Source organism: Gobius niger, assembly GCF_951799975.1.
Source record: "Gobius niger genome assembly, chromosome: 10".
Classification (NCBI taxonomy): Eukaryota; Metazoa; Chordata; class Actinopteri; order Gobiiformes; family Gobiidae; genus Gobius; species Gobius niger.
In genome coordinates, this window is record NC_136861.1 from 3,943,633 (window position 1) to 3,960,499 (window position 16,867).

The following is a 16,867-nucleotide window of genomic DNA, read 5'->3' on the forward strand; positions in this document are numbered from 1 at the left end:
TTCCATCCTCGTACCTTTTGTGTTTGAATTCTCCGTCTGCTCAGTGGTCATGCCGTGTAGCGCGCTGCTATGCTAACGGCGCGTAGCTTTCTGTAGCTTCATTCAAAAAATCTCCGTTTTGCGGTACTAGCGCTGTCCATACCGCTCAAAACGATCCGCTGCCACAATGTTTCAGCTTGTTCTGTCCTTCAGTGAGTATACAAACTGGACGGTTGAGCATTACCCTACTCACAGGGAACTTTTATTTAACTGTTGCCATTCAACATACGGCAGACACATTTCTCCAGGTGCGTGTCACACTCTTCTCTGTCCGGGTAGGAACCAAACATAAATAAGCAATTCCTATTGCTACACAGATCTAACAGTCGACCCATGAAAGGTTGAGGAGTCAGTTGCTGGTGTTAGAGCTTAGAGGCTGTGATTTGATGGTTTCACAGGCAGCCTTGCTGTTGTCACCCTCAGCCTCGTGGGGGCAGTGTACAGCGCGAAACCGTGTGCTGTTTATCACGAAGAAGAAGCGGCTAACCCGAGCGGCTAACGTTAGCTTTCTTCTAAAGCAGCACAAAACTCCGCGGGTGAGTATTTAAAGTGACGGTTTTACGCAGCCGTGAACACGATCTAACTAACAAACCGAAACCAGACTCATGCGCTCATCTGTGCGAGTTATTTACGTAATTACGGAAAGAAATGCCCCGTGTTTGTAGCCTGTAGCATGTTAGCCACATTAGCTGGGATTCAATGGAAGCAAAGCAAGAAAACGAGCGGACGGAATAACTGATGTAAAAATGTGAACAAACTCCGTGTTATTTGTTTATTATGTGGAAAACACTTTGCTCTATCACCCTCAAAGATCCAACTGGAAATTATAACTTATAACACCATAAAACAATGCAAGGACGGCCTTTAAAAGAGTCAAATATTTACTGGAGCTCGGACTAAATGGCGCTCCCACATGTTTGTTTTGTCCTGATTAAATTCTTTTTCAGACTGATTTTCGTTCTGATTAAAGGCTTTATTTGGTTCATTGTAAAGTTAGAGACTGCGTTTATGTCCGGTTCAGTTCTGGTTCCTTTTATGGAGACTAAAACAGAAATTTTGTAGAACTGGAGCAGGATAAAGTAATCCCACAGGAAACAACAGTGTCGCAAATGACGGAACATAACCTCAAAAAGTAATTATGAAACATTGGCTGAAATGTCTTGAATCGAGGAAATGTTTCTTGTTTTAAGCAGTTTTCACTCATTTAGACTTTTTTCCGGATCTGACCAAGTTTGTTTTGCTCTTTTGAGGATGTTTATGACTAGTTCTAATGTAAATCTCACTTGAAATAAGAAAGTAAAACTGCCAATGAGATAAGACCCATGTTCTTTCCCCACTGGCAAAGAAAATGACTTGAAATAAGGACAAAATGTATTGAAACGAGTCAGAAACATCTGTAAACAAGTGAAATAATCTGTGTCCATCTACATCTTTCCACGTCAAAGCATCTCAAATTCAGATAATTATGCTCAAATTGAGACTTTTATACTACCGTAAATGCTCTAATAGAGGCCGGGGCCTTTATTTACTCAAGGGCATCTGGGACCAGGCCTTTATTGGAACCAGGCCACAGTTAGAGACAGGCCTTTATTTGTATTTGAGCAAAACGGACGACCAGGAAAACGATGAAAAACGAGATTTGTGTCCATTTGCACCTAAAATATTAGGTTCATTTATTAATGAACATTTCAAACACTCTCCCAGCGGCTGGAACATTGACGCCTTTTATTTTGTCGGGACAACAGGAAGTGTTTCGTTGCTGTTAGCGGAGCTTTGACATCAGTGTCACTGCAGGTTTCTGTTTCGTTTTTACCGCGGACCGGATTATTTGTTGTTATCTTGTGTAAAAGGCGAGTTTAGACGGAGCGTTTGTGTTTGTGATCGATCATGAGACTGACCCGAGAGAAGACGAGACGCTCGCGCTGATGGGAGGAGTTATTTTGAGGCGTGGGACTGACCTGCACACGGAGCAGCTGGACGTGCTTTGAAGACGCGATGGAGACTTTATTAAAACCCTGGAGGGTCACACAGCATTTGCCCTGTTTCCAAATATGGTCACAGGAGGTTTGAAAAGTGTCTAAATCTGTGTCAAAGTTACGCTCGGATCAGCTCCTCCGCAGCGTCCCCCTCGGCCCGGGTTCCCGTTTGTTACTTCCTGCACGCGAGTTTTCATTCACACCAGTATGAGACAAATTCCTAACATGGGGAATATTTCTACTGTTATAGTTTCTAATAAAAGCGACCGGCTTTAATTTGCCTCCGCCAGCCTCGAACCCGGCCTCTGTCAGAGACCCGGCCGCTAATGGAATACAGGCCAGTATTAAAGAATTTACGGTAATCTAGTGAATTACTTTTTGCAGCGTAACCTCCAAAACGTGTTCTTGTCCACCCCGCAAAATCAACACACAAACGTCCACATTTTACATAAAGAAAGAAGAGTGTATCACCGTGGACAAGAGCAAAGTCACAAATGAAAACTACCTGAATTCATCCTAAAATCAACGACTGAAACTGTCTGAGTTCGAGGAAGAATGTTGCCTTTGTGAATATGAACGACAACTCCTAAATGTATAATAAATAAACCAACCAACCCATGAGCAGGGTCTCCATGGAGCTGCCGGTGTTTCCAGGGACGTTTATCATACTGTCTTGTTCATGTTTTTACAGAGAAGAAAATGTCTGCGGATCCAAAGATTGTGGAGCTTCTCTCAGAGCTGCACCAGCTCATAAAGCAAACACAGGTGAGTGAAGCCCATTCTTCTTTATGATCCTCTTTGTTCTTGTGTCAAGACTCGTCAAATGTTCGCCTAACACCTGGTTACTGAAATGCCATTGTGTTTGTATTATAATGATGTTGTACCATGGTCTGGGTGAATACTCGGTTCAGATTGGCTGGTGCATTATTTTGGTATAACCGCACACGTAGTCCGGTAGTTAAATCACTGGGATGTCACTCCGCTGTGGCATCGCCATAGCAACGCATAAACACAGATAAACTCTTCATTAGTGACGGACAGGAACGTATGAGATGGATATTGTTGTTTAACCTCTTAACTCCCGCCTGAACCGAGAGGATCTTTTCCTTGCGTCATCAGATTTTTTTTCCATCTTTTTTTTTTGTTGGATACTAATTTTTGTAACTTTTTGTCATTTTTTTGTCAAATTTTAATCACATTTTTTTATACATTTTTTGTCATTTTTTGTCACATTTTTGTCATTTTTTGTCACATTTTTGTATTTTTTTTCTTCACATTTTTTTCACATTTTCGTCAATTTTTTATCAAATTTTTATCATTTTCTGGTCAAATATTTCTCACATTTTTGTCATTTTTTTGTCACTTTTGGGGGGGTTTTTTCGTCACATTTTTGTCATTTTTTGTATTTTTTTGGTCAAATTTTGTCATTTTTTGGTCACATTTTTGTCACATTTTGGTCATTTTTTCGTAAATTTTTTAGCAATTTTTTATTTATTTTTTTGTCAAATTTTTATTAAATTTTTGTCATTTTTTGTCACATTTTTGTCTTTTTTTTTGTCAATTTTTTGTGAATTTTTTGCCACTTTTTCATCCATTTTCCATCACTTTTTTGTCAATGTTTTCTCACTTTTTTGTCACATTTCCATCATTGTTTTCGTCTCAGTTTTGTTGCTATTTTCACAGCTTTTTTCCAGAAGCTTTTGGATTGGGGTAAAGCCAAACTGGAGAAAATGTGCTCCGTTCAGGTGGGAGTTAAGGGGTTAATTTCAACGTTTTTGGCCAAAACAAAACGTTTGATAAATGGGAAGTAGAGGAGAGTGAGCAGCTAGGTTAGCTACTGTTAATCAAATATGAGCTTTACATTTCTATTGAAAACAGTTAAGGCACCATTCATTATTTTCAGACGTAAAATGATCCTGCACTTCAGCATATTTGTCTGGATTCTAAAGTCAAACATAAAAGTTTCAGTTCGTGGGGCCCAGGTGTAAGAGACTCCACTGCAGCGTCAGGCCCGGGGGCCAAATCCGGCCCTCCAGCACAGAACCTTTGGCCCTCAAGATGATTTTGAGAAATATTATTATACAAATCAGAAGTACTTTAATCGTTTAGGGTTTAATCTTAACCTCTTACCACCCGCCTGAACCAAATGCATTCTGTCCTCTTTGGCTGTTATATAGGCCTGTGAAACACCTCATTTGAAAGCTAAGACCCACAAAACTGATCTTTGTCCTCGCATTGTTGCTGTGTTGTGTCACCTTTTGTATGTTTTCTTTCTTTCTTTTTTTTTCATTTTTGTGACATCTTTGTTGAATTTTTGTCACATTTTTGTTGAATTTTTGTCACATTTTTGTTGAATTTTTGTTGAATTTTTGTTGAATTTTTGTGACATTTTTGTTGAATTTTTGTCACATTTTTGTTGAATTTTTGTGACATTTTTGTTGAATTTTTGTCACATTTTTGTTGAATTTTTGTTGAATTTTTGTGACATTTTTGTTGAATTTTTGTCACATTTTTGTTGAATTTTTGTGACATTTTTGTTGAATTTTTGTGACATTTTTGTTGAATTTTTGTCACATTTTTGTCACATTTTTGTTGAATTTTTGTGACATTTTTGTTGAATTTTTGTCACATTTTTGTTGAATTTTTGTGACATTTTTGTTGAATTTTTGTCACATTTTTGTTGAATTTTTGTCACATTTTTGTCACATTTTTGTCACGTTTGTCGCGTTTACATCCTTTCTTTTCCATCTTTCCTTTCTTTTCTTCTCATTTTTCGTGGCTGTTTTGGTGCTTTTTTCCCAAGAAGCTTTTTGATTGGGGTAAAGCCAAACTGGAGAAAATGGGATCCGTTCAGGTGGGAGTTAAGAGGTTAAATGAGGCGTTACACCTATAGGCTGTGAGCTCCAGTTGAGAAGCTTTTAGATTTAGGTAAAGCTGAACTGGAGAAGATGTGCTTGTTTAAGGCAGGGGGTTAAGCACTGTAAAAATGTGAGAAACTCTGTCAATGACTTCAAACTTTCCAAACAGGAAACACCAAATGAGGTCATAAATGATGCACAGCTCTGGCAACTGTAGAAAAATGGTGCTTTACTTTTGGATAAAATTGTCAGGTTCGGCCCTTGGTCCTTTTACAATAAAGAAAATCGGCTCCACCAAGAAAACCTGCCGACCCCTGAGCTACAGTTTGCTAGCCTCAGGTTCAACAGCGTAAAAGTATGATGTTGAATTGCCACGTTCTTGTCGTATAAAGAAATAACTGCCTTTGTTTTCAGGAGGAAAGATCTCGCAGTGAACACAACCTGCTGAACATCCAGAAGACGCACGAGCGGATGCAGACGGAGAACAAGAGTAAGGCCCATGTTCACGCTTTATACTTTCATACGGTCACAATGAGAAAAGTCTAAAGTCCAGGTGATGTAATGTCCTCCGTAATTAACCCCTTAACTCCCACCTGAACCGAGCACATTTTCTCCAGTTTGGCTTTACCCCAGTCCAAAAGCTTCTGGAAAAAAGGTGAGAAAATAGCAACAAAATGTGACAAAAAAAAATGACAAAAACGTGACCAAAAAAATTACAAAAAATTGATAAAAATGGATGAAAAAATGACAAAAATGTGACAAAATGTGATAAAAAATTTACCAAAAAAACAATAAAAAAAAAGATTTAAAAAAATGTATGAAAAAAATGACAAAAATGTGATAAAAATTGGACAAAAAAAGAGATAAAAATATGACGAAAAAATGACAGAAAATTGATGAAAAAATGACAAAAATGTGACCAGAGAATGTGCTAAAAAAAATGACCAAAATGTGCCAAAAAAATTGATGAAAATGTGACAAAAAATGACAAAAAACATTGATGAAAAATGGATGAAAAAAAATGACAAAAATGTGACCAAAAATGACAAAAATGTGACCAAAAATGACAAAAAAAATTAATAACAAATTGACAAAAAATTTAAAAAAATGTGACCAAAAATGACAAAAAAATAATAAAAAATGGACAAAAAATGGACAAAAATGTGACCAAAAAAATGACAAAAATGTGATAAAAATTTAACCAAAAAAATTTGAAGAAAAATGTGACAAAAAAGTTTAAAAAATGAGTTGAATACCCCACAAAAAAATGATGAAAAAAAAATCTGATGACGTGAGGAAAAAGATCCTCTCGGTTCAGGCGTGAGCTAAGAGGTTAAACTGAACTTTTCCACATGTTCAAGTCCTGTTCTTTGTTTTTGGCTGAGTTTGAGAAGAAACGTGTCGATGTCAGTCCGATGAAGACTTTAGTGACGTTTTGCCCTTTTGTCTTTGCTCCAGCGTCGCCGTATTATCGAACGAAGCTCCGAGGGCTTTACACCACGGCCAAGGCGGACGCAGAGGCGGAGTGCAGGTCAGTTCCAGGGAGGAGAAGCTTCCTCACGGTCAGCTGAAGATCATCTTTCCAAACGGTCCTTTCTGTTTTCAGTATCCTACGACATGCTCTGGACAAGATTGCAGAAATCAAGTCGTTAATGGAGGAGCGACGGATCGGTAAGAAAACCCCGAAGCTCGATCACAGGAGAGGAACTGAAAACTCCTTTAAGTTTGGGAGAACCTCAGACCAGTGTTGGGATTCTGGGGCTTAATGACTTACTAGGAAAATACAGTATGTTGAAAGCAATTGTCTGTGTTGAAATTACATCGAGTTTTTATCTGATTTTGTTTTTTACTGAATTTTATTACGTTTTTATTGGATTTTTATTTAAGTTTTATTGATTTTTTTTAATCTGATTTTTATTGAGTTTTTTTTATCTGATTTTTATTGAGTTTTTGAATCAGATTTTTATTGAGTTTTTTTTAATTGAGTTTTTTATCCTGATTTTTATTGAGTTTATTTAACCTGATTTGTATTGAGTTTTTTATGTGATTTTTATTGAGTTTTTTAATGTGATTTTTATTGAGTTTTTTATCTGATTTTTATTGAGTTTTTTATCTGATTTTAATTGAGTTTTTTATCTGATTTTTATTGAGTTTTTTTTAATGTGATTTTTATTGAGTTTTTTTTATGTGATTTTTATTGAGCTTTTTTATGTGATTTTTATCGAGTTTTTTATCTGATTTTTATTGAGTTTTTTTTAATGTGATTTTTATTGAGTTTTTTTTTATGTGATTTTTATTGAGTTTTTTTAATGTGATTTTTATTGAGTTTTTTATGTGATTTTTATTGAGTTTTTTAATCAGATTTTTATTGAGTTTTTTAATCAGATTTTTATTGAGCTTTTTTATGTGATTTTTATTGAGTTTTTTAATCTGATTTGTATTGAGTTTTTTTTATGTGATTTTTATTGAGTTTTTTAATGTGAATTTTATTGAGTTTTTTAATGTGATTTTTATTGAGTTTTTTATGTGATTTTTATTGAGTTTTTTATCTGTTTTTTATTGAGTTTTTTAATCAGATTTTTATTGAGTTTTTTAATCAGATTTTTATTGAGCTTTTTTATGTGATTTTTATTGAGTTTTTTAATCTGATTTGTATTGAGTTTTTTTTATGTGATTTTTATTGAGTTTTTTAATGTGAATTTTATTGAGTTTTTTATCTGATTTTTATTGAGTTTTTTATCTGATTTTTTTTTTTTGTCTCATTTTTATTTTTTAAATCTGATATTTATTGTTTTTATTAGATTTTTATTAAGTTTTTACTTGATTTTCATTGAGTTTTTGTCAGGTGTTGAGTTGCCTGTTTTTCGACAGTGGCCCTGAGTTCTGAGCTACTTTTCAAACAGGTTTAGTTGAAGCCTTTCTGATTCGAGGACGTCATGTGATAATGTCGGAGCAGCGGCCGATTCGAGTCAGCGGCCGATTCGAGTCAGCGGCCGATACGAGTCAGCGGCCGATACGAGTCAGCGGCCGATACGAGTCAGCGGCCGATACGAGTCAGCGGCCGATACGAGTCAGCGGCCGATACGAGTCAGCGGCCGATACGAGTCAGCGGCCGATACGAGTCAGCGGCCGATACGAGTCAGCGGCCGATACGAGTCAGCGGCCGATACGAGTCAGCGGCCGATTCGAGTCAGCGGCCGATACGAGTCAGCGGCCGATACGAGTCAGCGGCCGATACGAGTCAGCGGCCGATACGAGTCAGCGGCCGATACGAGTCAGCGGCCGATACGAGTCAGCGGCCGATACGAGTCAGCGGCCGATACGAGTCAGCGGCCGATTCGAGTCAGCGGCCGATACGAGTCAGCGGCAGAGACACAGAAATGTCCTTCTGTTTTCCCTGATCTTTGTTTGTTGGTTCTCGGTTTGACGTTGTTCTGTCTCTGCAGCGGCGAAGATGGCGGGCGTTTACAGCGACAGTGATCCTCCCAGGAAAACCATGCGCCGCGGCGTCCTGATGACGCTGCTGCAGCAGTCGGCCATGACACTCCCGCTGTGGATCGGAAAACCCGGAGAGAGGTCAGTCCAGTCCTGGTTTTCCTTCTTTCATCAGACATTAGATCTTTCAGGATTTACTTAAAGGTGTGGTTAATATGGTCCAGTCTCCACACGAGTTCTACAATTAGAAGGAAGAAATTCACAATGTCACAGTAATTACTTTATCAACTTATCCTTCAATAAGTGACAGATAAACTATACGTCTTTGTGACAGCAGGGGGCGCTTTATTAGAGCTCGTGTGAAAGACAACTATCAGTAGATTCCAAAACAAAAAACGGTAAGAAAAATTATGCAAAATAAAATATACAAAATACAAATCGTATCGCAACGAAGAGACAACAAAAACACAGCAAAAAAGCAACAAGTGGTGACAAAACAGTTATGAAAATATGACACAAAGGGGACAAAAAGCAACGAAAAACTTGAAAAAAGCGTCAAAAGAAAGAGATGAATATGCAACAAAAACATGAGACAAAAACATGCCGGAAAAGCAACAATAACACAAGAAAAAAGCAAGAAAAACACGACTAAAAAGTGATGAAAAAAGCGACAAACGCAGCAAAACAGCTAGCCAGGCTATCACCGATAAAATACCCAGTCTGGGGGCCACCAATTCCTTTTCTCGTTGGAGAGGTGTGGTAAGAGTTTAGATCAGTGTTGTAGGTCTTAGCTACTGCCTCAATATGTCCAGCTTTTAAACTCTGGCCAAGAGCGCTGTCTGTAAAAAAAAACTGGATTTCTTAACCGCTCTTGTGCCTAAAGCCTCCTCTCCTCCTCCTCCTCCTGGTTGTCTCTGCAGCCCTCCTCCTCTGTGCGGAGCGACTCCCGCCAGCTCGGACTACGTGGCGAAGCAGGGAGACAAAGTGGCCGCTCGAGTCAAAGCCGTGGACGGAGACGAGCAGTGGATCCTGGCGGAGGTCGTCAGTTACAGCCACAGCACCAACAAGTGAGAACTAACGCCTTAAAGGAACAGGCCACCGTTTTTACACACGAGTTCATGTGTACCTGTCTGGTCTTCACGCGTGTCCTCAGTCACGTAAACACAGATGACGTTAGCATTTAGCCTCTCCTCTATAGCTCCAAACCAGGTGCAGATAGAAGCTACCAAGCTCTTCCACGTTTTCCCTATTTAAATATGGTTACATGAAGTGTTACATTATAAAGTATAATTACACAAAATTAGCCTCTTAACTCCCGCCTGAACCGAGAAGACCTTTTTCCTCACATCAGATTTTTTTCCATCATTTTTTTGTTGGGTATTCAATTCAGTTTTGTAACTTTTTATTTTTTTCATTTTTTTTTATTTTTTTTTGTCACATTTTTGTCATTTTTTGTCACATTTTTTCATTTTTTTGTCACATTTTTGTCATTTTTTTTCACATTTTTGTCATTTTTTTTTCACATTTTTGTCATTTTTTGTATCACATTTTAGTCTTTTTTTTGTCTCATTTTTGTCATTTTTTCATAATTTCTTAAATCAAATTTGTGTCATTTTTTTGGCATTTTTTTGTCACATTTTTGTCATTTTTTGTCACATTTTTGTCATTTTTTGTCACATTTTTGTCATTTTATTGCCACATTTTTTTGGTCAATTTTGTAAATTTTTTGTCATTTTCTTGTGACATTTTTGTGACATTTTTGCCACTTTTTCATCAATTTTTTCGTCTCTTTTTTGTCACATTTCCATCATTGTTTTCGTCTCAGTTCTGTCACTATTTTCACAGCCTTTTTTCCAGAAGCTTTTGGATTGGGGTAAAGCCAAACTGGAGAAAATGTGCTCGGTTCAGGTGGGAGTTAAGGGGTTAAACAATGTGGATTTTCTAAGTGGATAAAAAGGAACTATATTGTGAGGCGTAATAATACCAGGAGTAGCTCGACATCCGCGCAGTCAAGTTTCTTGAATAATAAAAAACGGTAAAATCCAGAGTAAACTTGAGTCTAATTCTTTTCTGTGAATCTAAAACCACCAGGGCAGACTTCATGATGAGGACTTTAAACTTTTACCTTGTTTCTTCTTCATGTTTTACTCTGCTCAGTCCCGTGTTTCTAAAGATCTCTTCTCCTGCAGATACGAAGTGGACGACATCGATGAAGAAGGCAAAGAGTGAGTTCCTCCAGATTAACGCTCAGATACAGTCCCGGACCAAAGCGGTGGCTCCTTTCTCCCACAAACTTAGCTCCGTTACACATGTTTTGGTACAAATCTGTCCAGACTTGGCACGGAGAACAACTTAAGAACCCAAACTGTGAAAGAACATCGACAGCCTCAGGGTCACAGTCGATCTCCAGAGATCCTAATGTTCCTATTATTTTTTTCCCACTTTTCTCTTTTTTTTTCATCCCAATTTTCTGTCACCCCCAAAGTCTTCTTTCAATTTGTCCTCCCTTTATTTTCTACATTTTCTCAATGTTTTTCCGTTTCCCTCCCGTTTTGTTCTTTTCACATAATCACCCAAAGCGCTTTACATTTCTGGACGTGGACGGAAGAGAGAAATAAAGGAAAGGTCATGAAAGGATAGTTTGGAGGCGGATGAGCTTTGGTCTTTGTGCCAGCGCTTTGGTCCGTGTCTCCGTGTTTCTGAACCGTGTCGTCACTTTTACGTCATTTTTTTTGTCAATTTTTTGTCCTTTTTTGTCTTTTTTCGTCACTTTTTTGTAAATTTTTTGTCATAGTCTTGTCATTTTTTGTCACAATTTTGTCTTTTTTTTGGTCTTTTTTTTGTCATTTTTTGTCATTTTTTGTCATTTCTTTTGGTATTTTTTGTCTTTTTTGTCATTTTTGTCACATTTTTGTTATTTTTTCGTCACTTTTTTGTCATCTTTGGTAATTTCTTTTGGTATTTTTTTGGCATTTTTGTCACATTTTTGTCTTTTTTGTCATTTTTGGTCAATTTTTTTCTTTTTTTGTCACTTTTTTGTCTTTTTTTTGGTCCTTTTTGTCACATTTGTATGGAAGCCCGTTTCCGCCATGTTCAAAAATAAAAGCCCAACAGGAAGTCGAAATTACGAGATTTAAAGTCATAATTTCGTGTTTAAAACACAAAAGTTTTAAACTCATACTACGAGTTTAAATCTCGAAATCACGACTTTTAAAAGTCGTAATTTCGAGTTTAAATCTCAAAATTACGAGTTTTTGAAGATCCGTAATCATAGACGTCAGACCTATTTTCCTTTGAAAATCCGGATGTTGTTGCCGTTCTCTTTACTGTCTGATGCGTCTGAACTGTGGAGCTCGATCTGGCAGAGCCGTATCTTGGAATCGTATCATGCCTGAAAAACAACTGCTAGTTTGGGGCAAACTCGTGCCTCTTTGCCTCTGCCATGTCCTTTGGACCCCCCTATGGTCTCCCCGCTTGATAAAAGGGCGATGCCGGTGGACAATGGCTAGTTTGCCCGGTTAGCATGTGCAATTAACCACCAATTCGTCAATCCCGACCCAGTGTGTGACAATCTTCAAGGCTGCATTATGTGGTTACGGCTTTATTGACGTGTTTAGTGTAAAATACTTAATTCCACAAGATCCATTATTGGAGCTGGATGCTAGAGCTGCTAAGAAGCTAGTTAGCCGCAGGTGCTAAGCAATCAGCTACGGCCAACTGTACATGAAGTGTGAGTAATAAACTGCAAAATCAAGCAGCCCGGCTCAGTGTGTGATCGTTGTTAAAGGGATGCTTTATGTAGACGGTGGGTTTATTGACTTTATTCATGCATATTTCCCATTTACTCCTGATCATGATCATCCGAAGTTCATCGAAGTTCATAATGCTACGATCGTAGCATTAGCTTTGGGAATGCCCTGCATCATCAAGGCCTAAACGCATTCCTATCGTGGATACAGACATTTTTAATACGTTTTCTTGTTACTGCTTTTAATCCTGGGTGTTGAGGTAAAATAAACACTTCTGTGTCTTTGTAAAAGTCCCAGAGTTGCTGTAGCTCCGGTTCACAACACGATGAAGCTAATCCTCCATGACTGTTTGTTTACATCTGCACCAGTGGTTCCGCTGTCCCGCCGAACCGACGTCTATGATCACGGATCTGAAAAACTCGAAATTCCGAGTTTAAATCTCGAAATTACGAGTTTAAATCTCGAAATTTCGACTTCCTGTTGGGCTTTTATTTTTTTTAAATGGCGGAAACGAGCTTCCATACATTTGTCATATCTTCCCAATTTCTTTTTTTCCACTGTGTTCTCTGGCCTTTTTTACTTTCTATTTCAATTTCTGCCCGATTTCCAATTTTTTCTTCCTCTCTTTTTTTCTTCCCCCCCCCAATTTATCAATTTTTTTCTTTTTCTTTTATTTATTAATTTTTACAATTTTTCCTCACCCTCTAAATTTCAGTTTCCACATTTTTATTTTTTTTTCTCCCCATTTTTTTCTTTTTTTCCCTCCGTTTTTCCCTCCGTGTTTCTGAACCGTATCTGTGTTTCTGACCCGTGTTTCTGACCCGTGTCTCCGTGTTTCTGACCCGTGTTTCTGACCCCGTGTGTGTGTTTCAGGCGCCACACGCTGAGCCGGCGCCGCATCATCCCGCTGCCGCAGTGGAAGGCCAACCCCGAGACGGACCCCGAGGCTCTGTTCAGTAAAGAGCAGCTGGTCCTGGCGCTTTATCCTCAGACCACGTGTTTCTACAGAGCGCTGATCCACGCGCCTCCACACCGGGTGAGGACGCAGACACGAGGCGCACGGATCCCACGCCACCACACACCCTGAGTCCTGCGGGATGTTTGTGGTTCATGAGGCGGTCGATGTAAAATAACCCGTTTTTAGCTTAAGGAGAAAACCAGCTCTAAAATGCTTTCACCTGCAGCGTCTCGCCTTAACCTCTTAACTCCCGCCTGAACCGAGAGCATTTTCTGCAGTTCAGCTTTACCCAAATCCTGTAGGCCAGTGTCACGCCTCATTTGAAAGCTAAGACCTACAAAACTCATCTAAATGGATCTTTTTCCTCACGGCATCAGATTTTTTTCTCCATTTTTTTGTAAATTTTTTGTAATTTTTTGTCAAATAGTACATTTCTTGTCACTTTTTGTCACATGTTCATCATTTTTCCATCATTTTTTTGGTCAATTTTTGTGATTTTTTTTGTCCATTTTTAGTCATATTTTAGTCGGTTTTTTTGTCTTTTTTTTTTTTTAAATTTTTGTGACATTTTTGCCTCTTTCATCATTTTTTGTCTTTTTTTCGTACATTTTTTCTCACATTTTTGTCATTTTTTTGAAAATGTTGTCCTTTATTGTCAATTTTTTGTGACATTTTTGCCTCTTTTTCATCATTTTTTCGTCAATTTTTTGTACATTTTTCATATTTTTTGTCACTTTGTCATTTTTGTCCTTCTTTGTCAATGTTTTTCTCACTTTTTTGTCACATCGTCATCATTGTTTTCGTCTCAGTTTCGTCGCTATTTTCTCACCTTTTTTCCAGAAGCTTTTGGATTGGGGTAAAGCCAAACTGGAGAAAACGTGCTCGGTTCAGGTGGGAGTTAAGGGGTTAAAGGGATATTTCAGGATGTTTGACATAGGGCCTCATTTCCTAGTTATCCAGAGTGTTGCTGATTTCTGGAGATATTTTTTTTTGTATTTCATGCAGTTCTTGTGTTTGAAGAGTTTCGTGGCGCTAGGCTAATGCAAGGCTAGTGCATGTCTATGGTATCAGCTAGCCTGCATTAAAAACAGTGTGACCCGCTCCACAGAGCACCTGAGGAAAATCACTTCTAACACCAGACTCACCATATAAATGTCTGTGTGTTTGGAATATAACTGACCTGCATCACATGAATGATCGCATTTTGAGGGACTATTTTCTAGCAGATCACTCCGCCGCCGCGTAGCTTATACAACCACGAAGCTGATGCTGCTCAAATATAAGTTATTATAAATGATTCTATGGACACAGACATGTATATGGTTAGTCTGGTGTTAGTGATTTGCCTCAGGTGCTCTGTGGAGCGGGTCACACTGTTTTTAATGCAGGCTAGCTGATACCATAGACATGCACTAGCCTTGCGCCACGAAACTCCGGATAACTCGGAAATGAGGCCCTATGTCAAAAATCCCGCCCTTTAACTCCTTAACTCCCACCTGAACCGAGCACGTTTTCTCCAGTTTGGCTTTACCCCAATCCAAAAGCTCCTGGAAAAAAGCTGTGAAAATAGCAACAAAACTGAGACGAAAACAAGATGTGACAAAAAAGTGACGAAAAATTGATGAAAAAATGACAAAATGTTACAAAAAAATACAAAAATTTGACAAAAAATTGACAAAAAATGGCCAAAAAAAGGACAAAAAATTGACAAAAAACAACAAAAAAGTGAGAAAACATTGACAAAAATGTGACGTAAAAATGACAAAAATGTGACAAAAATTACCCCAAAAAAGCAAAAAAAATAAACAAAAAATTGACAAAAATGTGACAAAAAATGACCAAAAAAAGCCCAAAAAAGGACAAAAAGTGGACAAAAAAATGACAGAAAAGTTACAAAAGTGAGTTGAATACCCCCCCAAAAAAAGATGGGAAAAAGATCCATTTAGATGCGTTTTGTAGGTCTTTCAAATGAGGCGTGACACTGGCCTACAGGATTTGGGTAAAGCTGAACTGGAGAAAATGCTCTCGGTTCAGGCGGGAGTTAAGAGGTTAAAGATGGCGGCGCGGCGACCGATGCACTGTTTTCTTCTGCTCTTTCGCCCGTTTTAAATCATTTGTAAAATATGAAATCCTTAAAACCAGAGTAAGAAGCCGTGTTCGAAGCGTTCCTCGTAAATAAGGAAGTTTAGAAAAGGTTTTGTGACGTATCCAGCGTTTCTGATTTGTCCTCGGTCTGTTCCAGCCTCAGGACGATTACTCGGTTTTGTTCGAGGACACGTCGTACGCAGACGGATACTCGCCGCCGCTGAACGTGGCTCAGCGCTACGTCGTCGCCTGCAAAGAGAACAAGAAGAAGTGAGCGGCTCCCCCTGCTGGCCGCGCCCTGTCATTATGTAAATCTGCTGTTGATAAAGATGTGAACAAAGTGCATCGGCTTTGAGGATTTATTTCACTTTGCGGCTCCTCCCTGACATTAACCAGAGACAATCACAGAAAGCTGCAGTGACACCGTGATAGTGCGCCCTCTGCTGGTACGAGCAGGTCCACGACGGTATTATTTGCTTTTTTCAGTCATAGCACCAGTCTATATCACACTACAATGATGAGCAAACCTTCTGTTGGTCTGTAAATGCAGTAAATTAGAATAACTGCCTTGTATAAAATGTCTCTCTCAAAATGGCTGTAGTGAATGTCTTGAAATAGGTCTCTGTCTCTTTAAGAACCTCTGAGCCTTTAGACACGCCCCCTCCACACGCTGTCTGTGGCATCAGTGGGGAGGGGGTTCTGCTGAGGAGCAGTGGTTGGTTACTCGGCTGGTGACGAAAGCTCGGAGGCGTCTCCAGGAGGTGGGGGCGTTCCTAGGAGGACTCAGGCAAACCTATCCCTAAAATGGCCGCCATCAGAGTTTTTACAGATTACTCAAAAATACGTGAATGTGCCAAGGCAACACTTCAGGCATGTTTTTAATGAGGGAATGACATAATAACATGATGTAAAGCTTGAAAAAGTCGATTTTGCATATGACCAGTCCGCCCCTGGTTCTCATGGGACTGTTTTATTAGTGTCACTCTGCTCTTAGATTCCGCTTAACTCCGCCCCTTTCTGTGCATCTCCAGAGAGACGGTTGTCAATGACAGAGCTCGATAAAAGTAAAACGCTTTTGGAAACTCCATGGCTTATTAAGAAGTTTTACTTTTGAGAGCAGACAAGGGATATTTAAAACACAAATGTTTCTTTATGTTCTTGCAGCTATATTATGAATCTAATATAAATGTAGATGAGCTGGACTCTGAGCAGTTTTCTTCATATGAAAGATCAGGAGACCCTTTTAAATTGATTTCCATTAAAACCAAACTGATATAAAAAAAAATCAAGATTTTTTTTTTTTTGCCAAATCACTCATCCCTAAATGTCATATATTATTATTTCTTTTTCAGTAAAATTATTTAAATGCAATGTTGCTCTTGCTTGAGCTAAGATTTAGCTCCACTGTTAGCCTCTGCTGACTGCACTCTTAACTAAAGTAATAGGTACGTTTCGGTTATTTACTTTGATCATGCGTAGGACTGTCCTGGATTCTATTCACAACAGAGGTCAAAGTTCGGAGGGCTGTTTATCGTTACCATGACAACAGCTCCGATGGAAATAGATAGGAATCTAACTTCCTGCCACCAGCTAAACACGGATTGTTTACAAACAATTAAAGGGTCTATAGTCAGGGACCCAAAGTCTAAAAAGCTCTTCAGATTGGGTTTAGCCTGACATGGTCTGCTCTACTTTTTATTTGGGTTTTTTCTTTTAACTTTGTCCCTAAGGACCAATAATTGGAGGGTCTGCTCTGCTGAAAATATT

At 38.6% G+C, this 16,867-nt stretch overlaps 1 protein-coding gene across 1 annotated transcript; it reads left to right on the forward strand.

Moving 5' to 3' along the window:
- The first annotated feature begins 448 nt into the window (after window positions 1-448).
- On the forward strand, window positions 449-15,436 carry sgf29 (SAGA complex associated factor 29). Its single transcript, XM_079564579.1, has 10 exons — window positions 449-575; window positions 2,707-2,780; window positions 5,288-5,363; window positions 6,332-6,404; window positions 6,480-6,544; window positions 8,320-8,449; window positions 9,229-9,375; window positions 10,498-10,533; window positions 12,931-13,093; window positions 15,258-15,436. Exons 2-10 carry the CDS (start codon window positions 2,715-2,717, stop codon window positions 15,372-15,374), a joined length of 873 nt encoding a protein of 290 aa, XP_079420705.1. The 5' UTR covers window positions 449-575; window positions 2,707-2,714; the 3' UTR covers window positions 15,375-15,436.
- The last annotated feature ends 1,431 nt before the right edge of the window (window positions 15,437-16,867 follow it).

Coding starts and splice junctions, on each gene's coding strand:
- sgf29 (XM_079564579.1), top strand. CDS start 2,715: ATGTCTGCGGATCCAAAGATTGTGGAGCTTCTCTCAGAGCTGCACCAG. Junction 6,405..6,479: donor GACGCAGAGGCGGAGTGCAG/GTCAGTTCCAGG, acceptor TTCTGTTTTCAG/TATCCTACGACATGCTCTGG. Junction 13,094..15,257: donor TCCACGCGCCTCCACACCGG/GTGAGGACGCAG, acceptor GGTCTGTTCCAG/CCTCAGGACGATTACTCGGT.